Source organism: Somniosus microcephalus, chromosome 29 (assembly GCF_052327205.1).
Source record: "Somniosus microcephalus isolate GS21.2 chromosome 29, FLI_Smic_1.0, whole genome shotgun sequence".
NCBI classification, from domain to species: domain Eukaryota; kingdom Metazoa; phylum Chordata; class Chondrichthyes; order Squaliformes; family Somniosidae; genus Somniosus; species Somniosus microcephalus.
In genome coordinates, this window is record NC_141015.1 from 36,016,378 (window position 1) to 36,041,843 (window position 25,466).

Sequence of the window (25,466 nt, forward strand, 5' to 3'; positions counted from 1 at the left end):
TGGTCGTTGAACACAATTTAAAGGCCCAGAAATTCGGGTCGGAGGCTTCCCGCGGGTGCAAGCCCCCGACCTGCACTTACCTAGCGCGCCGGCCGTTGAGCTGTGGGCCCGCGTGGGATTCCGATCCTGGGCCTGCTCCAACGGCCGGCGTGCAGTGCTTGCGTATCCCAGGGGCGCAGTTAGTTCGATGCGTCCCCTGGGATCACGTGGGCCATGGAGAGCCAATCGTAGCAGGGAATCTGTATTGATAGATTTGACAGGAAGACCGGTCAAATCTATGAATACAATTCAGCCCCAAAACATCACTAAAACTTCAAATAAAAATTTTTTTTAAATCACATTTTTAAAATAACTATAAATTACATAAAGTAACTATTTTGAACAATAATTTAAATTTTTGAAAACATTTATTACAGTTTCTAACGGGGCTAAAAATAAACTTACCTTTCTTTAAAGTATTTAAAAATAATAAACCTGTGGAAAAAATGTTTTAAATTTAATTAATTCACCACTTACCTTGTTAAAAGCAGGCCTTGTGACTGCTTTTTACATGTGTAACTGCTGGAGACTTACCCTCCCGGAGAAACCTGCAAAAAAAATGGAAGTTCGATGCGCACGCGCGGCCTCTCCTGCGCACGCGCTCGACCTCTGAACCCCTTCTTTCAGGGGAACAGAAGTTCCGGTTTCCCGCGCATGCGCAGAGCATGCAGGAAACCAGCACTTTCATTGGGTCTACACGCGAGTACCCCGTGCGTACTCGCCCATGGGGACCCGAAGTTCTGGCCCAATATTAATACAACTCAATCCAGGGTTGGGAAACCTGCCAGCTCTACCTGGTCTGGCCTAATCACGACTCTTAAATGTCCTCGGGCCAACTGGCGATGGACAAAAAAGATGTTGTTTTGCCAGGTGTCCCACATCCCAAGAACAAACACTAAAAATAAAAATCATAAAAGGTGCCACATAAACAAATCAAGTTGACTTAAGGAAAGTTTCTCAAAGAAAGTTAGTGCCAGTGACTGAGGCAACGCAACGAATTGTGCCGATAGATTTACAGGGCAGTCTTGATTTTTTGGTTCCTGCGCAGTAGATTAATCCAATTACTGAAATGCAGGCGCTCTGACCTGAACACAGGGACACGAGATACACAGCAAGCAAATGATCATAAATTTTGCTACACTTGGATCTCACTGCAAGAAGATTCCAAAAGCAATAATTAATATCTCTGCAGAAAACTGCAGCTGGCGTTTTTTTTAAGAACTAAAAAAATGAACTGCATCAACCCTCACCCCTCGCCAAGGAAGCTTTTACTCGAAGGTTTTAGGTAATTTGCAGTTGCCTTGCACTTAAGGAAGAGAAGGTAAACCTTGATCGATTTGACTTCTCCCTTACTGCTACACAAGGTTTACTGCACCAGAACAATTATACAAAGCAGGGTCTTGTATTTCAGTCAGTCAGTGGCTGTTGTATAGAAACATAGAAGATAGGAGCATTTTAGTTTTGCTCGTCCCAGACAAGTGTGAAGGGCTCCTCCATTCCAACTGATTGGAAGTTCAGGACCCAATCTCTGCCACTACATGGTGCAGGGGAAGAGATTGAGATCTTGTCAGAACATAATAGGGACAAGAGTAGGCCATTCGGCCCCTCGAGCCTGCTCCACCATTCAATAAGATTATGGCTGACCTTCAACCTCAACTCCACCTTCCCGCACTATCCCCATATTCCTCGATTCCCTTAATATTCAAAAGTCTGTCTTGAATGTACTCAACGACTGAGCCTCCACAGCCCTCTAGGGTAGAGAATTCCAAAGATTCACCACCCTCTTGAGTGAAGAAATTTCTCCTCATCTCAGTCCTAAAATGGCCGACCCCTTATCCTGAGACTGTGACCCCCTGGCTCAAGATGAAGTGTGAATGGCGCTGACAGAATGATGAGACGCTGGCACAGAAGCAGAGTTACTCACCCTTCCCAGTGGTAGGACGAGGAATGTAAGGATCCCGAGGTGGGATGTGGTGAGGCGGGGGGCGAGGTGAAGGTGGCCGAGTAAGCTAAAAGCTGGGACGCTCTTTATTACAACATTTCTTTCAAAACGTACGCATGCTCAGGTGCAGCTTTCTAAAATACAAACGTAATTTGCTCCCCGTGGCCTCTCGAGGCGTGCGTCAATTTAGAATAGAATAGGTATTTGATTGCGAATTGTTCCCTCCCTCGTGTGTCCCCGTCTCTTTTCAATCGCCAAAAAAAATGAAAATTTGGGCCAATTTATTCCAATGCATTCAGAATAGAGTGTGTGCCAGATGGAATCAGCTTTCATTTCCCCCAGTGAGATGTGGTTACACCTCCCAACAACAGCCTCAGCTCATCTAGTCAGCTCATGGAACTATGCAGACAGAAAAACCACTGCGTTCACTCAATGTGGCTCAGCATTGAACTAGATCATGAGAACATAAGAATTAGGAGCAGGTGTCGGCCATTCGGCCCCTTGAGCCTGCTCCGCCATTCAATAAGATCATGGCTGTTCTTCGACCTCATCTCCACTTTCCTGCACTATCCCCTCGATTCCTCGATTCCCCATGAGTCCAAAAATCTATCGATCTCAGTCTTGAATATACTCAACGACTCAGGATCCACAGCCCTTTGGGGCAGAGAATTCCAAAGATTCACCACCCTCAGTGAAGAAATTCCTCCTCGTCTCAGTCCTAAATGGCCGACCCCTTACCCTGAGACTGTGCCCTGGTTCTAGACTCTCCAGCCAGGGGAAACAACCTGTGAGATCAAGAGAGTGTCCAAACTCGGCTTTGGGCCACAGATAAGGATTAAATCCATGTTCCAATTATTGTATTGATCTCCAGTTGCTGATAACAGATTGAGCTGTTCCAATGTAGGATTTGCCCATCAATGAGGCAACAGCACTAAGGACAGCCCCGTCCAAATCGCTAAGCCCGCAAAATTCAAATAGTAAATAAGTACAAACAGGACAGAGTTACTGGGTATCGAGGGCAAACATAAGAAATAGGAGCAGGAGTCGGTCATTTGGCCCCTCGAGCCTGCTCCGCCATTCAATAAGATCATGGCTGATCTGATCTTGACCTCAACTCCACTTCCCTGCCCGCTCCCCATAACCCTTGACTCCCTTATCGTTCAAAAATCTCTCTATCTCCACCTTAAATATATTCAATGACCCAGCCTCCACAGCTCTCTGGGGTAGAGAATTCCACAGATTCATGACCCTCTGAGAGAAGAAATTCCTCCTCATTTCCGATTTAAAAGGGTGCCCCGTTATTCTGAAATTATGCCCCCAGGGTTCAGAGGTTGCACACCACGCCACTCTCTCAAGGTCCCATTTTAAGTATTTAACAACACAAACCACTACCAAAGCAACAACCGCATTTATTTCGGGATAAGCAAGGTGCTGGGGAGCCGGGTCCTTGCACACGAGACTCCTGCAGCTCACAGCAACCATGGGGTGCCCGATTCACCACAACCCAAAGACCAGCAAGACTCGCTGGTGCTGACTTTAGATGGCATGGTAAACAGCCTCACCATGGGGGCTGTAATTCTCAATGAGGAAACCAGACTGCAACTATCCAAAATATACACCAAACTATTTCGAAGAACAGGGAGTTCTCCCCGGTGTCCTGGCCAATATTTATCCCTCAATCAACATCACTAAAACAGATTATCTGGTCATTATCATATTGCTGTTTGTGGGAGCTTGCTGTGCACAAATTGGCTGCCGCGTTTCCCACATTACAACAGTGACTACACTCCAAAAAGTACTTCATTGGCTGTAAAGCACTTTAAGGCATCCTGAGATTGTGAAAGGCGCTATAGAAATCCAAGTCTTTCTTCTCCCTTTGCTGCACCAGGTTAAATCAATGAGTATTTCATATTCAGGTAGTCAATTACCAAGAAACAGAATTACAAATGGGCGAGTTGGAAATCCACCTCAGAGAGGATCAATTACCAACACCCAAAGACAGAAATGTCACTGGATATTACTTCAAATAGGATCAGAGAGCATACATTTAATTTAATGAAAAGTGGACTTAAAACATATAGGTTGATCTCGAGCTGTCAGACTGTTTCTCCCACAGTGTGTCTCTGATTGTGATAAACATACAGGAGGGAGGGAGGGAGAGAGAGAGCGCGACAGGGAGATAGAGGCGCAGAGAGAGAGAGAGGGGGGCCGAGAGAGAGAGAGAGGGGGGCCGAGAGAGAGAGAGGGGGGCCAAGAGAGAGAGAGAGGGGGGCCGAGAGAGAGAGAGGGGGGCCGAGAGAGAGAGAGGGGGGCCGAGAGAGAGAGAGGGGGGCCGAGAGAGAGAGAGGGGGGGCCGAGAGAGAGAGAGGGGGGCCGAGAGAGAGAGAGGGGGGCCGAGAGAGAGAGAGGGGGGCAGAGAGAGAGAGGGGGGCAGAGAGAGAGAGGGGGGCAGAGAGAGAGAGGGGGGCAGAGAGAGAGAGGGGGGCAGAGAGAGAGAGGGGGGCAGAGAGAGAGAGGGGGGCAGAGAGAGGGGGGCAGAGAGAGAGGGGGGCAGAGAGAGAGGGGGGCAGAGAGAGAGGGGGGCAGAGAGAGAGGGGGGCAGAGAGCGCGAGAGAAAGAGAGAAAAAGAGAGAGAGAGGGGGCAGAGAGGCAGAGACGGAGAGAGACAGCGGGGCAGGGAGGGCGAGGCAGAGAGAGAGAGAGAGATAGAGAGAGGCAGAGAGAGAGAGAGAGAGAGAGAGAGAGGCAGAGAGAGAGAGAGAGAGGCAGAGAGAGAGAGAGAGAGAGAGAGAGAGGCAGAGATCACTAAGACGCCCTGAAATGCCAAGAGCTGACCATAAAGAAGAATACCCTCAGTCAACTAGTCCTGGGACTCAATAAAGTAACTAATAACAATACTAACAATAACCAGTCCCAGGACAGTGACAGGGTAACACAAAGAATTCGACCCAACACAATCGTCGCTAAGCAAAAGGAAAAATATCTGTCATATTGGGCAGAAACAACAAAAACCCAAAGCAAACTCAATTGCTACTTGGCCCTAAACAGACAATACAACATAGCTGATTACCTGACCATGGTAAAGGATAACAAACTGAGAAGAACCTTGACAAGGTACAGACTTAGCGAACATAGCCTAGCGATCGAAAAAGGCAGACACAGGCAGACCAGGCTGCCAAGAGATGACAGGATATGCTCTCACTGCAGTCAGGGAGTAGTTGAGACAGAGATGCACTTCCTCACAGCCTGTGGAAAATATCAGGGCATCAGAGAGAATTTCTATCAAAAATTCTCACAAATATGCCCTGAATTCAGAAATCTGACTGACAACCAAAAACTCCCATTCCTACTGGGGGAGGAGAGAAGCTGTGTAACACTGGCGGCACACTATGTTACAGCTTGCCATGAACAGAGGGACAACCAGTAAACTAAGACAAGAGTATATATAAACAAGGCGAAAATATATTTATAAACTCAGGGATATACCTGTTTATACACTGTATGAATGGAACCGCGTTTATGTGTTCAACCATAAATGTATTTTGATGCTTTGGCAACATAAGATGTACCTTATCATGCCAATAAAGCGATTTGTATTGTATTATTGTATTGAGAGAGAGAGAGAGGCAGAGAGAGAGAGAGAGAGCAAGAGCAAATGAAGGACGTAGTGTATGTGTCATAGGTACACACGAACATACAGGAGTGGAAGAGGCCAGTAAGGTCCATCTAACTGGCCAAAAGGGTTACTATACTCTGAAGTAGGCGAGGGGACAGCTTTCGGACCAAGTACAGAAGCTGGAGTGGGCAGTGTTAGTGCTCCAGCCCAGACCTGGGCAGCGGGACCTCGCCGAGGTGGGACACAGAGCCACAGGAAGAAATTTGTTCCTAAAACTACTGCGAGGTGGGTGTGGGGGTGTGGGAAGACAGAGAGGGACATATATTACATCCACATAGATACATAGAAGGTAGGAGCAGGAGTAGGCCATTCGGCCCTTCGAGCCTGCTCCGCCATTCAATGAGATCATGGCTAATCATCCAAATTCAGTACCCGGTCCCTGCCTTCTCCCCATATCCCTTGATCCCTTTAGCCTTAAGAAATATATCCAACTCTTTCTTGAATATACTTAATGAACTGGCCTCCACCGCCCTCTGTGGCAGAGAATTTCACAGGTTCACCACTCTCGGTGAAGAAATTCCTCCTCATTTCAGTCCTAAATGGCTTACCCCTTATCCTTAGACTATGACCCCTGGTTCTGGACTCCCCGGCCATCAGAAACATCCTTCCTGCATCTAGTCTGTCCAGCCCCGTCACAATTTTATAGGTTTCGATGAGATCCCCTCTCAATCTTCTAAACTCCAGTGAGTATAAGCCCAATCGACACAATCTCTCCTCATAAGTCATTCCTGCCATCCCAGGTATCAGCCTGGTGAATCTTCGCTGCACTCCTTCCATGGCAAGAACGTCCTTCCTCAGGTAAGGCGACCAAAACTGCACACAATACTCAAGGTGTGGTCTCACCAAGGCCCTGTACAACTGCAGCAAGACATCCTTGTTCTTGTACTCGAACCCTCTTGCTACGAAGGCCAACATACCATTTGCCTTCTTAACCGCCTGCTGCACCTGCATGCTTACCTTCAGCGACTGGTGTACAAGAACACCCAGGTCTCTTTGCACTTCCCCTTCTCCCAATCTATTACCATTCAAATAATAATCTGCCTTCCTGTTTTTGCCACCAAAGTGGATAACCTCACATTTATCCACATTATAGTGCATTTGCCATGTTTCTGCCCAATCACCCAACCTGTCCAAATCGTACTGGAGTTTCACGACATCCTCCTCACAGCATACCCTCCCACCCAGCTTTGTGTCGTCTGCAAATTTGGAGATATTACATCCGATTCCCTCGTCCAGATCATTAATATATATTGTGAACAGCTGGGGTCCTAGGACCGATCCTTGCGGTACCCCACTAGTCACTGCCTGCCACTCAGAAAATGACCCGTTTATTCCAACTCTTTGCTTTCTGTCCGCCAACCAGTTCTCTATCCAAGTCAATACCTTGCCCTCAAACCCATGTGCCTTAATTTTGCATGCTAATCTCTTATGCGGGACCTTATCGAAAGCCTTCTGAAAGTCCAAATACACCACATCCACTGGTTCTCCCTTATCTATTTTACCAGTTACATCCTCAAAAAATTCCAGTAGATTAGTCAAGCATGATTTACCTTTTGTAAATCCATGTTGACTTTGTCCGATCCAGTCACTGCTTTCCAAGTGCTCTGCTATTACATCTTTTATAATGGACTCTAGCATTTTCCCCACTACCGATGTCAGGCTATAATTCCCCACCTTTTCTCTACCACCTTTTTTGAATAGTGGGGTAACATTAGCTACCCGCCAATCCACGGGTACCGTGCCAGAGTCTATCGACGTTCTGGAAGATGACCAGCAATGCATCTACTATTTCTAGGGCCACTTCCTTAAGTACCCTGGGATGTAGATTATCAGGCCCTGGGGATTTATCGGCCTTCAGTACCATCAATTTTCCTAACACCATTTCCCTACAAATACTGATTTCTTTCAGTTCCATCCTTTCATCAGACCCTATGTTCCCTGGCATCTCTGGGAGGTTATTTGTGTCCTCCTTTGTGAAGACAGAACCAAAATATGTATTTAGTTGGTCTGCCATTTCTTTGCTCCCCATTATAAATTCCCCCGATTCTGACTGCAAGGGACCTATGCTTGACTTCACCAATCTTTTTCTCTTCACATATCTATAAAAGCTTTTAGTCAGTTTTTATGTTCTCTGCAAGCTTACTCTCATATTCTATTTTCCCTTTCTTAATTAATCCCTTTGTCCTCCTTTGTTGAATCCTAAACTGCTCCCAATCCTCAGGATTATTGCTTTTTCTGGCCAATTTATATGCCCTCTCCTTGGACCTTATGCTATCCCTAATTTCCCTTGTTAGCCATGGTTGGGTCACCTTTTTTATTTTATTTTTATGCCAAACTGGGATGAACAAATTCTGTAGTTCATCCATTCGGTCTTTGAATGTTTGCCATTGCCTATCCACCGTCAACCCTTTGAGTGCCATTCCCCAATCAATCCTACCCAACTCGCTCCTCAGACCATCATAGTTTCCTTTATTTAAATTGAGGACCCTAGTCTCCGAGTCAACTACTTCATTCTCTATCTTAATGAAGAATTCGATCATATTATGATCGCTCCGACCCAAGGGGCCTCTTACAACAAGATTGCTAATTAATCCTTTCTCGTTACATAATACCCAGTCTAAGATGGCCTGATCTCTGGCTGGTTCCTCGACATATTGGTCCAGGAAACCATCCCGTAAACACTCCAGGAATTCCTCCTCCACAGTATTGTTACTCATTTGCTTGGCCCAATCTATATGTAGATTAAAGTCACCCATGATGACTGCTGTGCCCTTATTGCACGCTTCTTTAATTTCTCTTTTAATGCCATCCCCAACCTCCACCTTACTGTTTGGAGGTCTATAAACCACTCCCACTAACGTTTTTTTCCCCTTAGTATTTCTCAATTCTACCCATACAGATTCCACCTCATCAGAGCTAATATCCTTCATTACAATTGTGTTAATCCCTTCTTTAACCAGTAATGCTACCCCACCTCCCTTTCCTTGTTGCCTATCTTTCCTGAATATCGAATACCCCTGGATGTTGAGTTCCCAGTCCTGGCCTTCCTTGAGCCACGTTTCCGTAATCCCAACCAAATCGTATTTGTTTACTTCTATTTGCGCAGCCAATTCATCCACCTTATAAACTGGGGGAGGGTGTGGCAGGAAGAGGAGTAATTACGTTATCTTGATTCCCCCTTCCCTGTAGTTGCACCCATGTTATGAGTGCCATGTTCTTACTAAGTGTCAGCTGTGGCTCAGTGGGTTCAAGTCCCACTCCAGGGACTTGAGCACAGAAAGCTAGGCTGACACTCCAGTGCGGTGCTGAGGGAGTGCTGGCAAACCGATCGTGTTAAGCTTTTGAGATTTACCAAGGATTTGCCTTTTGTCTATAAAATCGCTTCAGGTTTCCTCAGGTTCAGCCCTCGCCGCTAAATTATTCCCCTTGTGTGTATAATGCAGGTCTAATAAATGGAGCGCAACAATCTAGGCTGACTCTCCCAGTGCAGTACTGAGGGAGTGCTGCACTGTCTGAGGTGCCGTCGTTCGGATGGGACGTTAAACCGAGGCCCCGTCTGCTCTCTCAGGTGGACGCAAAAGATTCCACGGCATTATTTCAAAGAAGAGCAGGGGAGTTCTCCCCGGTGTCCTGGTCAATATTTATCCCTCAATCAACATCACTAAAAAACAGATTATCTGGTCATTATCACATTGCTGTTTGTGGGAGCTTGCTGTGCACAAATTGGCTGCAGCGTTTCCAACCTTACATCAGTGACCACACTTCAAAAGTACTTCATTGGCTGTAAAGCGCTTTGGGACGTCCGATGTTCGTGAAAGGCTCTATATAAATGCAAGTCGTTCTTTTTTTTAAAAGAACAGGTACAAACATTTTTTTAAACTAAGTAGCATAATGATGATCTGCTTTATTAGACTGCACTTTGTCATAAAAAAGTGGAAATTCTTTCTGTGGTAAAACAGAATGCTAACTGACATGGATCAGTCAGTCATTCATGAAAGAAAGACTTATGAAATAATACTGAGCGGCCTACGGGTGGCGCTGTCCAGGGAGAGGATTAAATACTCAGGCACGAGCCCAGCTTGCTCAGGACATTCTTAACAGGAACTAGTGAAGGACACAACTAGACCTCCATGTTGTAAAACAGTAGTTTTCTTACATCACTAACCATTATCAAATGTCATGACCACAGAGGAATATTGCCAAAACCGTTCTTAAGTCATGCTGCTGGTAATTTGAGAGCCGGTGCTAATTCTACTTTTCATGCAGAATACATCTCAGCGATGCGCGCCCAATTTAGGAATTTTCAAATCCATCGCCCACACCTCGGAATCGCTGCCCTGTTGTGCTTTTAAGATTAAACCTGGTTTGGTCCCATGGCAGACTACAAGTGTATGGGTTTCTGGAAGCTGCGCCCTGTTTAGGTTATATTCCACCGTCGTTTCCATCCACCCTCACTTGAACTGGCCAAGCTTAGCGTCCATTGGAGGTCCAACGCACTGTGCCACAGAAAAGTCGAGATCTCAGTTGGAGAGCAGCTCATCTTGAATCGGTCACCCGTCACAGGGAAAGAAGACATTAGTCATCCGATTCTACTCTCACAAACTTCCTAGCACAAAGCTATAGCATGGGTTTTCAAATCGAGATCTCTGGGCCCCAAACGGTCTGAGAGGGCATCCCAGGGATCACCGAGGTCTTTAAATTTTGGAATTTTCCCGCATTTATTGGCTTATCTCTGCAACCGTCTCCAGCCCTACAACCCTCCGAGATCTCGGCGCTCCTCCAATTCTGGCCTCTTGCGCATCCCCGATTTCTATCACTCCACCATTGGCAGCCGTGCCTTCAGCTGCCTGGGCCCCAAGCTCTGGAATTCCCTCCCTAAGCCTCTCCGCCTCTCTACACCTCTCTCCTCCTTTAAGGCGCTCCTTAAAACCTGCCTCTTTGGCCAAGCGTTTGGTCACCTGTCCTAATACAGTATCGCCTTCTGTGGTTCGGTGTCAAATTTTGATGGATAACTCTCCGGTGAAGCACCTTGGGACGTTTTACTATGTTAAAGGCGCTATATAAATGCAAGTCGTTGTCAGTCAGTTACAAGAAAGGCCTTTCTGTTGCAGATAAAGAGGAGCTTTAAGGAAAACTGAATCAGAACACAAACAGAAGATAATTGCAAGTCACAGACAAAAAAACACGGAGAAGGTACTGTTGACAATAAAGTTCTTACTCATGGCAGTGATAGCAAGAGACAAAAAAAAAGAAACTGAAGTTAATTCACATCAGGACCAAATGCCTGAGGAAGAAAAAGGTCACCGAGTTCAAGATCAAGAACCTTCCAAGTGACAATCTGCCGCGTGTTTCCCCTGTTGGATGTTCCAACACGTTCAACGTCAATGAACATATGAATCATAGATCTGAATGTGGGAAGATTGTTACTTGGGGTGGGGCAGGGGGCTGTATCTGCACTATGAAACCTTTGGGCTAAATTCTCCACCAACTGACTACGAACTGGCGGAGTGTCCGACTGATTAAAGAGAAGGCCATCGCTCCTTCAATATTTTAAATCATTCTTGCACCAATGGGCAATGCGATTTGCCAAAATGCACAGTAGTTCCTACAATTAAAGAAGAAAAATTTACACCGTACTTACATTGTGTATCCGGAAGAGACAGAGTGCCACTACGTGAGCACACCATTTAGCTCCCGCTCCACAGGTACAGCTGCACGAGGTTATCCTGCAGCGGTCAAACATAACAGCCACATTGAATGCCCCTTTCGCTTGAGCAGTCTGCGGAGGAACCACTGTGGCACTCAAGTGAAATCCTGTTTTGGGGAGGGGGAAGAGAGAAGGAAATAATTATTGAAGCGATCAATGACCACACGATAATCTACAGCACATATATTAAAAATCTTCCGCCTGCTCGCACTTCCGGTCACACTTTTGTATTAACCTTTGCCCATTATAAATTCCCATGTTCACGTGTATAATGGGAACTTTCTATGTCAACTTGTCACGCTGTAATTACACCCTCCCACCAGTGGTGGTGCTGTAGCACCTCACCTTTGCACCACTCAGCCCCTCAACTTCTACTGCAGGGAAATTCCTCTGCTCTAACCAATTCATTGCCTCCCAAATTGCCACAAGTTGTGTTACTCAACAGTAAATAATATAAAATCTAATATTATATAAAAATAAGAATAGAATGCATGACTTTAAAATGGCGCTTGAATTACATCTGCACACGCTGGTCTAATTATTCCCCCCACCCTGTAACTCTACTTCACCTCACACTTAGTTTCAGACCCCAAGTGAAACTCCTCAGGAGGTCCAGCTATGTTACACAAAAACAAAAGCCAAGGTTTTGGTGGCTGACTGCAGCATCAACAGTTTTTCTAATTCGCAACCACCTATCGGCGAGTTTCGCCGGCTTCCATCTGCGGCACAGAGAGTATTTATTGGTTGTAGAGCGACTGCCGAAAGACTGCAAGGAGGAGTCAGAAAAGACAACCCCATTAGCTTCTATGGAAACCAGACTGACACCAATGGAATGGTTGAACAACAAGGGCTTCCCCATGGTGGCTACGCCATAGTGGGTATGTTAAAATAGGGAGGTCACATATTACTTGGAAAATAAGAATCTAAATGGGGTAGAGGAACAAAAGGGATCTCGGAGTACAAATACACAAATCACTAAAAGTATCGACACAGGTTAGCAAGGCCATAAAAAAGAGCAAACCAAGCACTAGGGTTTATTTCTAGAGGGATAGAATTGAAAAGTAGGGAAGTTATGCTAAACCTGTATCGAACCTTGGTTAGACCACACTTGGAGTACTGCGTACAGTTCTGGTCGCCATATTATAAAACGGATATAGAGGCACTGGAGAGGGTGCAGAGAAGATTTACAAGGATGATACCAGAAATGCAAGGGTCTACCTATCGGGAAAGGATGAACAGGCTGAGGGGCGACCTAATAGAGGTCTTTAAAATTATGAAAGGCTTTGATAGAGTGGATACAGAGAGAATGTTTCCACTTGTGGGGAAGAGCAAAACTAGAGGCCATCGATATAAGATAGTCACCAAGAAATCCAATAGGGAATTCAGAAGAAACTTCTTTACCCGGAGAATGGTGAGAATGTGGAACTTGCTACCACAGGGAGTGGTTGAGGTGAATAGTAGAGATGCATTTAAGGGGAGGCTGGATAAGCATATGAGGGAGGAGGGAATAGAGGGTTACGCTGATAGATTTAGATGAGGAAAGACGGGAGGAGGCTCGAGTAGCGCATAAACACCGGCATAGACTGGTTGGGCCGAATGGCCTGTTTCTGTGCTGTATATCCTATGTAATCTTATGTTACTGGACTAATAATCCAGCAGCCTGGACTAATAATCCGGATACGCGAGTTCAAATCCCACCACAACAATAAATCTGGAATAAAAAGCTAGCATCAGTGCCGGATTGTTGTAAAAACCCAACTAGTTCACTAATATCCTTTAGGAAAGGAAACCTGCCATCCTTATATGTGACCCACAGCAATGTGGTTGACTCTTAACTGCCCTCTGAAATGGCCACCAGCAAGCCACTCTGTCGTATCAAAAAAAAACTGCTACAATGGACTGCGGTGGTTCAAGGCGGCGGCTCACCACCACCTTCTCAAGGGCAATTAGGGATGGGCAATAAATGCTGGCCTTGCCAGCGACGCCCAGATCCCCGTGAGTGAACAAAAAAAGTCAACCATCTCCATCGTTTACTGAAGATGAGGATGGCTTAAAAGGACTCCAGAAATGGCCTTCAGCAGTAATGAAACAACTCAAACTGAACCGATGAAGGTAATTTACCCAAACATGATTTATTTAAAAAAATACTACTCAAAGATGGGCGGCATCAATGCCGGGCAATTGAATATTTTGCATTCCAGTGTTGCTATTAAGTGCTTCTGAAGTGGCCCGTTACAGTATCCCTGCCCCAACGCCCAATTGAAGAACATCCCTGCCGTACATTTCCATTTCCCACACCAGCCATGACGACCTCTGGTGAGATTTACAGTCTGGTGAACGGTGTGTTGTGAGGCGCTGACCGTTAGGAGCCGGGTTGAAGCTTCCAGAGTACATTTCACGGAGCATCCGATTGGGAGGCAATGCTTTCAGCACAGGCGCCAGGACTGGATTCAGATCCAGGTCCCAGCCGTGAAAGGACAAGGTGCTAACTCAGTGCTCCAGTATGCCCCAGAGTATTACATAAGAAATAGGAGCAGGAGCAGGTCATTCGGCCCCTCGAGCCTGCTCCGCCATTTAATGAGATCATGGCTGATCTGATCTTGGGCTCAGATCCATTTCCCTGCCCGCTCCCCATAACCCATCACTCCCTTATTGATCAAAAATCTGTCTATCTCCACCTTAAATGTATTTAATGACCCAGCCTCCACGGCTCTCTGGGGCAGAGAATTCCACAGATTTACGACCCTCAGAGAAGAAATTCCTTCTCATCTCAGTTCTAAAAGGGCGCCCCTTTATTCTGAAACTATGCCCCTGAGTTCTAGATTTCCCCACGAGGGGAAACATCCTCTCTGCATCTACCTTGTCGAGCCCCCTCTCAGTATCTTATATGTTTCAATAAGATCACCTCTCATTCTTCTAAACTCCAATGAGTATAGGCCCAACCTCAAGTCTCTCTGCTCATGCATCGTTCAGTTTACTCATTCAAGAAATTGCTTGTGATCCTCAAGCCCCTTGAGGCAGTTGGCGTTTGCTAAGCTTTTCATGAATTATGTGCATTGGAAATGGTGTGTCGGCATTTTTCCAATGTCTCAATGGCCCCATGTAGCTGCTACACAAACACAACGTACCAATTTTGTGGCACTTAGGTGCTTACAAGAATTTAATTGAAGACACAACTGAAGAGATTATAATCACTGAATCATTTGGTGATCATTCTAATGGCGTAGTTCGCATTAAAGTTTAATTTCCCCTGCAATAACCACTCTTATATTTCTGGATTATACCATTAAGACCATGAATTATTTTGTAAATGAACGACTCCTGCAGTATCGTACAATCCACTGTTATAAAAAGGTGTTCACGAGGTTGATTCCTGAGACGAAGGGGTTGACTTATGAAGAAAGGTTGAGCAGGTTGGGCCTATACTCATTGGAGTTTAGAAGAATGAGAGGTGATCTTATTGAAACATATAAGATACTGAGAGGGGGCTCGACAAGGTAGATGCAGAGAGGATGTTTCCCCTCGTGGGGAAATCTAGAACTCAGGGGCATAGTTTCAGAATAAAGGGGCGCCCTTTTAGAACTGAGATGAGAAGGAATTTCTTCTCTGAGGGTCGTAAATCTGTGGAATTCTCTGCCCCAGAGAGCTGTGGAGGCTGGGTCATTAAATACATTTAAGGTGGAGATAGACAGATTTTTGCAAGATAAGGGAGTGAAGGGTTATGGGGAGCGGGCAGGGAAGTGGCTTTGAGCCCAAGATCAGCCATGATCATATTGAATGGCGGAGCAGGCTCGAGGGGCCAAGTGGCCTATTCCTGCTCCTATTTCTTATGTTCTTATGTACATACACCAGTCTTTTGAAGGTGGCTGAACAAGTTGAGATGGCTGTTAAAAAGGCAGACGGGATCCTTGGCTCTACAGATAGGAGTTCAAAAACAAGGAGGTTATGCTAAACCTTTATAAAACACTGGTTAGGCCCCAGCTGGAGTATTGTGGCCAATTCTGGGCACCGCACTTTAGGAAGGATGTTAAGGTCTTAGAGCGGGCGCAGAGTAGATTTACCAGAACGGTACCAGGGATGAAAGACTTCAGTTACGTGGAGAGACTAGAGAAACTGTGGTTGTTCTTCTTAAGAGCAGAGAGAGTTAAGGGGAGATTTGATAGAAGTGTTCAAAATCCTGAAGAGTTTTGATAGAGTAAATAAGGAGAAACTGTTTCCAGTGGTAAAAGGGTCGGTAACCAGAGGGCACAGATTTAAGATAATTGGCAAAAGAACCAGAGGGGACACGAGGGAAAAAATATTTTATGCAGCGAGCAGTTATGATCTGGAATGCACTGCCTGAAACATAGAAACATAGAAGATAGGAGCAGGAGTAGGCCATTCGGCCCCTCGAGCCTGCTCCGCCATTCAATGAGATCATGGCTGATCATCCAAATTCAGTACCCTGTCCCTGCTTTCTCCCCATATCCCTTGATCCCTTTAGCCTTAAGAAATATATCCAACTCCTTCTTGAATATATTTAATGAATTGGCCTCAACTGTCTTCTGTGGTAGAGAATTCCACAGGTTCACCACTCTCTGGGTGAAGAAATTCCTCCTCATCTCAGTCCTAAATGGCTTACCCCTTATCTTTAGACGGTGACCCCCTGGTTCTGGACTCCCCTGCCATCGGGAACACCCTTCCTGCATCTAGAAAGGGCGGTGGAAGCAGATTCAGTAATAACTTTAACGGGAAAAATTTGCAGGGCTATGGGGAAAGAGCAGGGGGTAGTGGGACTAACTGGAGAGCTCGTTGAAAGAGCCGGCACAGGCACGATGGGCTGAATGGCCTCCTTCTGTGCTGTAAGATGGTAAAGAGCGAGCAGCATTTATACAGATGATCTTCAAAAAAAAAAAAACTGGTTCATTGGGGGTACTACTGCAGACTAAACACACGGTCGCACTAAGGCTTGTAAACACTATTATGTACTTCAGTTCATACAATTGCCATTTATAAATTTACGACAATGTCTGCAGATAAATCAAATTCTGCTTAAATTACACAGGATTCCAGAATTTTTACCAATGGTTTGTGGATCAAACTCAGTACAAGAAACCCTTTTTTATCCGGCACCGACGGGACCGGCGTGGTGCCGGTTGATCAAAAAGTCCGGATTACAGAGAGGTATACTTACCAAGGTACGAGAGCCCCGTACACGGCCACAGATCCAGGCGTCCCTGTTGCATGGCAACAGGTGCAGGAACCCCGGTTACACGGCCACTAATATGAAGTAAAACTTACCTGAACCTACTCCTGAATTTTGCCGGTTAAGAGGGATTTCCGGTTATTTAGGTGCCAGTAAAACGAGAGTTTCACAGAATCACAGAAATCACAGAAACCTCACAGTGCAGATAGAGGCCATTTCGGCCCATCGAGCCTGCACCGACACATATCCCACCCGATCCCCCTACACCAACACATACCCCACCCTATCCCCGTAACCCCACATATTTAATCCCCCTAACACTAAGGGTCAATTTTTATCATAGCCAATCAACCTAACCCGCACATCTTTGGACTGTGGGAGGAAACCGGAGCACCCGGAGGAAACCCATGCAAACACGGGGAGAATGTGCAAACTCCACACAGACAGTCACCCGAGGCCGGATTCGAACCCGGGTCCCTGGCGCTGTGAGGCAACAGTGCTAACCACTATGTAATCTCATTCATTTTTCCCCCATTAACAAAAAAAGTGAATATGGAAAAATAATCCACATGTCCAAGGTACTCTGGAAGAACACGTGTCTGCAACAGTTTGCTGTCTCTCATCAATTCATCAAGAAAGTTGTGAAGATGTTGTACTAGTGACGCCGACAGTTAAACAAATGCCCTTGGAATCTTTACTGTAACATATAAAATATGAGTTTAACAGGTCACCCACAGCTTTACTACCCCATTTAGGGGTTACCCCTGGCTCGGTGGGTGGCACCCTCGCCTCCGAGTCAGAAGGTTGTAGGTTCAAGTCCCACTCCAGGGACTCGAGCGCAAAAAGCTAGGCTGACACTCCCAGCGCAGCGCTGAGGGAGTGCTGCACTGTCGGAGGTGCCGTCTTTCGGATGAGACGTTAAACTGAGGCCCCGTCTGCCCTCTCAGGTGGACGTAAAAGATCCCATGGCACTATTTGGAAGAAGAGCAGGGGGAGTTCGCCCCGGTGTCCTGGGGCCAATATTTATCCCTCAACCAACATCACTAAAACAGATTATCCGGTCATTATCACATTGCTGTTTGTGGGAGCTTGCTGTGTGCAAATTGGCTGTCGCGTTTCCTACATTGTAACAGTGACTACACTTCAAAAGTACTTCATTGGCTGTAAAGCACTTTGGGACGTCCTGAGGTCGCGAAAGGCGCTATAGAAATGCAATTCTGCCTTTACTTTCATTTGATCAAGGAACTACCTTCCAAGACAGGACTGTCCGAGCTGTTGATCTCTATGGGCCAATTAGGTGCATGCCATTGAGCCTCAGGAACCACAAGATGTTAACCCACGTTCCCTTTAATTTGCAGACATCTCCAGTTGCCGGTACGAACAGATCTTGGCGTTCTGCTTTAGGCTGTATCCACAAATGAAGGCAGCAGTGCGAAGAACAGCCCTTTCAAAACATGCTGGCCTACAAAACTCAAACAGGACAACCCAGGGGAATAAGAAATGGAAATACAAATATAACACGAGCTACCTGGACTTTGCGAGCTGGATTGGGGGGAGGGGGGGGGGGGGTGCAACTTAGCCCCAGGGCTGGAGTTTAGACAGAGCGGCTCTGAAGAGAGACATCGAGGGTATGCACCACCATCAAACGCACCTTGCCCAAAGTATTTCCAGTCAGAAGACCCTTCGGTAGAAGGATGAATTTGATGGGCCGAATCATCACCATCATCTGTACTTACCGTTGTAAATGATTTCCCTACAACCGGCTTAAAATAAATGTGATTACCTTTTTCCCCCCCCTCCCCGTGATTCTCAGTGATGGGAATTGACATGAATCAGTCATTCATGAAAGAAAGACTTATGAAATAATACTGAGCGGCCTGCGGGTGGCGCTGTCCAGGGAGAGTATAAATACTCGGGCACGGGCCCAGCTTGCGCAGGACATTCTTAACAGGAACTAGTGAAGGACACAACGAGACCTCCATGTTGTAAAACAGTTGATTAAAGCTTTGTTTAATGCTTAGACCAAGTGCCTAGTAGTTTTCTTACATCAGGAATCGTCTATTCTTCTTCTTAGGCAGTCCCTCGAGGATGACTTGCTTCCACACTAAAAATGAGTTCTCAGGTGACCGATGAGTCCAATGCGGGACCTACAGTCTCTGTCACAGGTGGGGCAAATGGTGGTTGAAGGGGGCGGGTGGGTGGGGTGCTTGGGTTGACGTACGCTGCTTGCACTTGGCTTCCGCTTGCTCCCGGTGAAGAGGCTCGAGGTGCTCGGCGCCTTCCCGGATGCTTCTCCTCCACTTTGTGCGGTCTTGAACCAGGGATTCCCAGGTGTCGGTGGGGGTGTTGCACTTTTTAAAGGGGGCTTTGAGGGTGTCCTTGAAGCATTTCCTCTGCCCACCTGGGGCTCTCTTGCCGTGTCGGAGCTCCGAGTAGAGCGCTTGTTTTGGGAGTCTCGTATCGGGCATGCGGACAATGTGACCCGTCCATTGGAGCTGATCGAGCGTGGTCATAGCTTCAATGCTGGGGATGTTGGCCTGAGCGAGAACACAGACGTTGGTGCGCCTATCCTGCCAATGGATTTGCAGGATCTTGCGGAGGCAGCATTGGTGGTACCTCTCCAGTGCTTTGAGGTGCCTGCTGTACATGGTCCATGTCTCAGGCATACAGCAGGGTGGGTATCACTGCTGCTCTGTAGACCATGAGCTTAGTGCCGGGTTTGAGGTCCTGGTCTTCAAACACTCTCTTCCTCAGGCAACCGAAGGCTGCACTGGCACACCGAAGGCGGTGTTGGACTTCATCATCGACGTCTGCCCTTGTTGACAGTAGGCTCCCGAGGTATGGAAAGTGGTCCACGTTGTCCAAGGCCTTGTCGTGGATTTTGATAATTGGGGGGGGCAGTACTGTGTGGCGGGGGTAGGTTGGTAGAGGACCTTTGTCTTATGGGTATTTAGTGTAAGGCCCATGCTCTCGTACGCTTTGGTGAAGGTGTTGATGATCAATCATCTATTAAACTTATTTTAGAATTACATGTATGCATGTTTTTTTTTCATTTTGCAGTTATTTAATGTATAGATCGCCAAGTACAGGACCACATCCACAGGGTTACATATATGTAATGTAAAGAGATTACAGTCAATGTTCCCTTTTATTTTTTTTGGGTGCGCGGCCCCTTTAAAGGGTCACCCGGCCCATTCAAAACACCGCACGGGCGGGCTTTTCCCCATTTAAAAGCCGGTGAGCCAACTGTGTGGGAGCTCCGGAGCGCTACACAGCTCAAAGGGAACATTGATTACAGTCATTTAAATAAACAGTAATTAAAACACTTTTGTTAAGTCAAAAAAGGTGCGCCAAAAATGAAATCTACACCATTTACTCAAAGCGCAAAGCCTTTTCAGGAGACTGAATAGATCTTAAATTCCCCCGTTCCACCACCCCCTCCCCACCACACCTGCAAAATTGATTGCATCTGGGAAGAGCATCGGGGTTGTATAATACTGTACTGGGGGTGAGATGCTGGTCACAGTCACTGGCAGGGACAGCGGCAGAAGCAACTGGAGTTGATAAATTAAGAGTGTCACAAAAAGAAAAGGGTGCTGGCACAACATTAAAGCAAGATGGACAGAACTAATCATAGAATGGTTACAGCACAGGAGGCCGTTCGGCCCGTCGCGCCCGTGCCGGCTCTCTGCAAGAGCACTTCAGCTAGTCCCACTCCCCTCCGCCCTTTCCCCGTAGCCCTGCAAATTTTTTCCTTCAGGTACTTATCCAATTCCCTTTTGAAAGCCACGATTGAGTCTGCCTCCACCACCCTTTCAGGCAGTGCATTCCAGATCCTAACCACTCGCTGCGTAAAAAAGTTTTTCCTCATGTCGCCTTTGGTTCTTCTGCCAATCACCTTAAATCTGTGTCCTCTGGTTCTTGACCCTTCCCCCAATGGGAACAGTTTCTCTCTATCTACTCTGTCTAGACCCCTCATGATTTTGAACACCTCGATCAAATCTCTCCTCAACCTTCTCTGCTCCAAGGAGAACAACCCCAGCTTCTCCAGTCTATCAGCGTAACTGAAGTCCCTCATCCCTGTAAATCTTTTCTGCACCCTCTCTAAGGCCTTCACATCCTTCCTAAAGTGCGGTGCCCAGGTAATGCAGGTAAAATCTGTACTTAAAAAAAAAAAAAAAAATTCAGGTAGAACAGCTTCAATTTTCAATCGGCGAGTGCAAAAACGATTTGTAAAGTGCTGAGGGAAGTCAACTGGAGGGAGAGAAAGTACTTCAAGGATAAGCTTTCCGTTTATATCAAAGATTAATGTGGCTCGATTGCTGTTAGTAAAAGGTGGAATTTAATGTTAAAACATGAGTTCTAACCCAATGAATCAGTCAGCTCAAACTGACAACCACAGTAGAGAAAGCCATTTGAAACACTCTGCCTTCGAGTCTCATTTCAGCTTTTTTTTTTTAAAATAGCATTAAGTTCAAGGTCTATTATTTTGTCGATAAGTATACACACCAGCGCATATTTAGCATTCTCTGGTTCCAGACCATTATGTCCCAAGAATGAATGCCATAGCTACAAGAATGCATGGCTCTCGGTACACAAACAATACCGAGGAGAAACAGAAGCCCTAATGTTGAACACAGACAGCATTGGTCAACTCTCGACAGGTCCCAACAGCAAAGAAATATCTGTAGCCGCAGCACTGAGGATTCTGTTGGTTTTAAAATTACAGATCCACAATACTGCGATGATTAAACTGGAAAAGATAATGCTCCTTATCCGCAAAACTACTACACGTGGGATACAAATCGCAGGCCTGGATGAAAGAACATAAGAAATAGGAGCAGGAGTAGGCCACACGGCCCCTCGAGCCTGCTCCGCCATTCAATAAGATCACGGCTGATCTTTGACCTCAACTCCACTTTCCCGCCCGATCCCCATATCCCTCGATTCCCCTAGAGTCCAAAAATCTATCGATCTCAGCCTTGAATATACTCAATAACTCAGCATTCACATCAATCTGCTGTTGATGGTGGGACAGCCCAGGGAGTTTGGGGGGTGGGGGCGCGGAAAGAAAGAAAATGAAGATGCATGGAACACTAGAGTTGGAAGAGTAGAGGGTATGTGCCAGGACATAGGGCTTGAGAAGATTCCAGAGCTAGGGAGGAACAAGGCCACGGAGGGATTGGAAGTGAGGATGAGTAATTGAATAACAGCAATAGGCAGAGTGAGAGGTCTACACTTCACAACCTTCATGTGCTGGAAGTTTTCAGCCACACAGGCCTAAATGTTCTTGGCTTCTTCACCCGAACACAAACTCTTTGGGAAAGGATATTTGCGGCATGAGCTCTTAACATGAAGGGTGAACCTTATTAAACCAGTTATGTTCTTCATCTTAGTCTACAATACAGTCATACACCCTGTTACATATCCCACATATTACCCTGTTACATATCCCACATATTACCCTGTTACATACCCCACATATTACCCCGTTACATATCCCACATATTACCCCATTACATATCCCACATATTACCCCGTTACATACCCCACATATTACCCTGTTACATATCCCACATATTACCCTGTTACATATCCCACATATTACCCTGTTACATATCCCACATATTACCCGGTTACATATCCCACATATTACCCTGTTACATATCCCACATATTACCGTTACATATCCCACATATTACCCTGTTACATACCCCACATATTACCCTGTTACATACCCCACATATTACCCTGTTACATACCCCACATATTACCCTGTTACATATCCCACATATTACCCTGTTACATATCCCACATATTACCCTGTTACATACCCCACATATTACCCCGTTACATACCCCACATATTACCCCGTTACATACCCCACATATTACCCTGTTACATATCCCACATATTACCCTGTTACATATCCCACATATTAGCCTGTTACATACCCCACATATTACCCCGTTACATATCCCACATATTACCCTGTTACATACCCCACATATTACCCCATTACATATCCCACATATTACCCCGTTACATACCCCACATATTACCCCGTTACATACCCCACATATTACCCTATGACATACCCCACATATTAGTGTTCTGGTTAATGAAAGGCTTTCCAACTTAATACAAAATCCTTGATGCAAACTCTCACTTGTTTACCTACTATGGACTGAAAGGGAAAGGGCATTCCGTGACAACTGTTAACTTCAACCCGAAGGGCCTCCATCGTGACCCTTGCGTTATAATACACTGTGCCTAACATTACGCCCTCTCTACACTGTAGCTGTTTATTCCAACAAACCAATGACGACAACATTCTGGAGGTTGTTTAGACATTTTTGCGAAGGCATGCAACAATGCCCAGTTTAAGGATAGACCTACATTCTTTCTCCAGTCCACGCTTCAGTGTTGTAAATAGAATTTCGCTCTGCAATTCAACAATGTACAATTTGAGAGCTGTGAAAGATGTTAGTGCCCCAGTTACAGTTGAGTGGGCCACCGGAGGAATCAAATGTTACTGTGTTGAGTAATAAGATCACCAGAGTGTATTATTATTGCATCGTACGGCATGAAGCAAGACCTGGGTTTATGCTCACAACACCCACGCACAGCAAGCCTTGACCTCAGCCAGGCCATCAGAAAAGGTCCAGGCAGAAGGCAGGTGCTCCCCCCACAAAACAGGCCAGTTTACCATGTGCCAACAGTGCCAAAAACAAAACATAACTTGGGCCGATTCCATCCTCTAGAGAGTATACGCTGCAGCCACGGTACGCTGATACTGGTGAAAGAAAGACTTGAAAGGCATAAGCACATAAGAAATAGGAGCAGGAGTCGGCCATTCGGCCCCTCGAGCCTGCTCCGCCATTCAATAAGATCATGGCTGATCATCGACCTCAACTCCACTTTCCTGTCCGATCTCCATATCCCTCGATTCCCCGCGAGTCCAAAAACCTATCTAGCTCCCCTGGCTGGGGAGTCTAGAACCAGGGGTCACAGTCTAACGATAAGGGGTCGGCCATTTAGGACTGAGATGAGGAGAAATTTCTTCACTCCGAGGGTGGTGAACCTTTGGAATTCTCTACCCCAGAGGGCTGTGGAGGCTCAGTCGTTGAGTATATTCAAGACAGAGATCGATAGTTTTTTGGATATTAAGGGAATCAAGAGATAGTCCTAAACTCCCCAATAGTTTCTCTCTATCTACCCTATCTGTTCCCCTTAATATCTTGAAAGCGTCGATCAAATCACCCCTTAACCTTCTAAATTCCAGGGAATACAACCCTAGTTTGTGTAATCTCTCCTCGTAATTTAACCCTTGGAGTCCTGGTGTCATTCTGGTAAACCTACGCTGCACTCCCTCCAAGGCCAAGAGATCCTTCCTACGGTGTGGTGCCCTTTATTTCACTTGTAAATTAGCATGACGTTATCACATTTGACTAACCAGCATTCATTCCTAGATTCAAGAGGCAACAAACTTCTAAAAAGTGGAGTGGGACAGCATTGCTCGAAGCAAGTCTTCAATCATACTCAGTTCTTTAATTGGCAGCCAACCAAAGCCTTCCACTAACTGATCACCTGACCACTTAAATCTGCAATATAAAAATTGGCTCAACTGCAAAAATTATTTCTATAGACGTCGCTTCCACTTAGGGGAAACCGCACTGGCCCTGAAAATAAGTCATTGCTCCAGAAACTGTAGATCATGTTGGAAATTTACATATACGGTCTACAGTTTCCTGAAGGGAAAATACATTACTGCTAAATTTAGAAACATTTTGTTTCCAAATTTCAATCATAAACTGCCCAGTTGGCCTAGAAAATCAATTTTATTATTTAGCTGAATGGGTCGGAGAGGAGTTTCCGTTTACAGTTCGCCGCATATCAAGGGCATGATTGCGGTCAGACAATCTGGGTAGTGGGCCTGGAAGAGGTAACAGGGAAGGCACGAGAGACAGATTACGAATAAAGAGGTCTCCCTGGGCTCGTCCTGTGCTCCTGCCGAGCAGACCTACATTGGCTCCCGGGGTCCAGCAACGACTCGATTTTAAAATTCTCATCCTGGTTTTCAAATCCCTCCACGGACTCGCCCCCCCCTCCCTATCTCGGTAAGCTCCTCAGCCCTGCAACCCTCCCAGATCTCTGCGCTACTCCAATGCGGGCCTCTTGAGCATCCCCGATTTTAATCGCTCCACCATTGGCGGCCGTGCCTTCAGCTGTCTGGGCCCCAAGCTCTGGAATTCCCTCCCTAAACCTCTCTGCCCCTCTCTCAACAACAACTTGTATTTATATAGCACCTTTAATGTAGTAAAACATCCCAAGGCGCTTCACAGGAATATTTTAACAAAAAATTTGACACCGATCCACATAAGGAGATATTAGGGCAGGTGATCAAAAGCTTGGTCAAAGAGGTAGGTTTTAAGGAGCGTCTTAAAGGAGGAGAGAGAGGTAGCGAGGCGGAGAGGTTTAGGGAGGGAATTCCAGAGCTTAGGGCCCAGGCAACAGAAGGCAATGGACGAGCGATTAAAATCGGGGATGCGCAAGAGGCCGGAATCGGGGGGGTGGGGGGGGCAGATATCTGGGAGGATTTCGGAGCTGGAGGAGATTACAGAGATGGGGAGGGACGAGGCCATGGAGGGATTTGAAAACAAGGATGAGAATTTTGAAATTGAGGCGCTGCCTAACCGGGAGCCAATGTAGGTCAGCAAGCACAGGGGGTGATGGGCGAACAGGGCTTGGTGCGAGTTAGGACACTGGCAGCCGAATTTTGGATGACATCAGGTTTACGTAGGGTGGAATGTGGGAGGCCAGCCAGGAGTGCGCTGGAATAGTCTCTCCTCCTTTAAGACGCTCCTGAAAACCGACCTCTTTCACCAATCTTCTGGTCACCTGTCCCAATATCTCC

The 25,466-nt window shown here is 46.2% G+C and overlaps 1 protein-coding gene across 1 annotated transcript in view; it reads right to left on the bottom strand.

Annotated features, from left to right (window-relative positions):
• Positions 1-25,466, bottom strand: part of zswim8 (zinc finger, SWIM-type containing 8) — a 219,800-nt gene that overhangs the window by 95,137 nt on the left and 99,197 nt on the right. Inside the window, 1 exon segment of the mRNA XM_085970598.1 lies at positions 11,299-11,471. Coding sequence (XP_085826724.1) covers positions 11,299-11,471 — 173 coding nt within the window.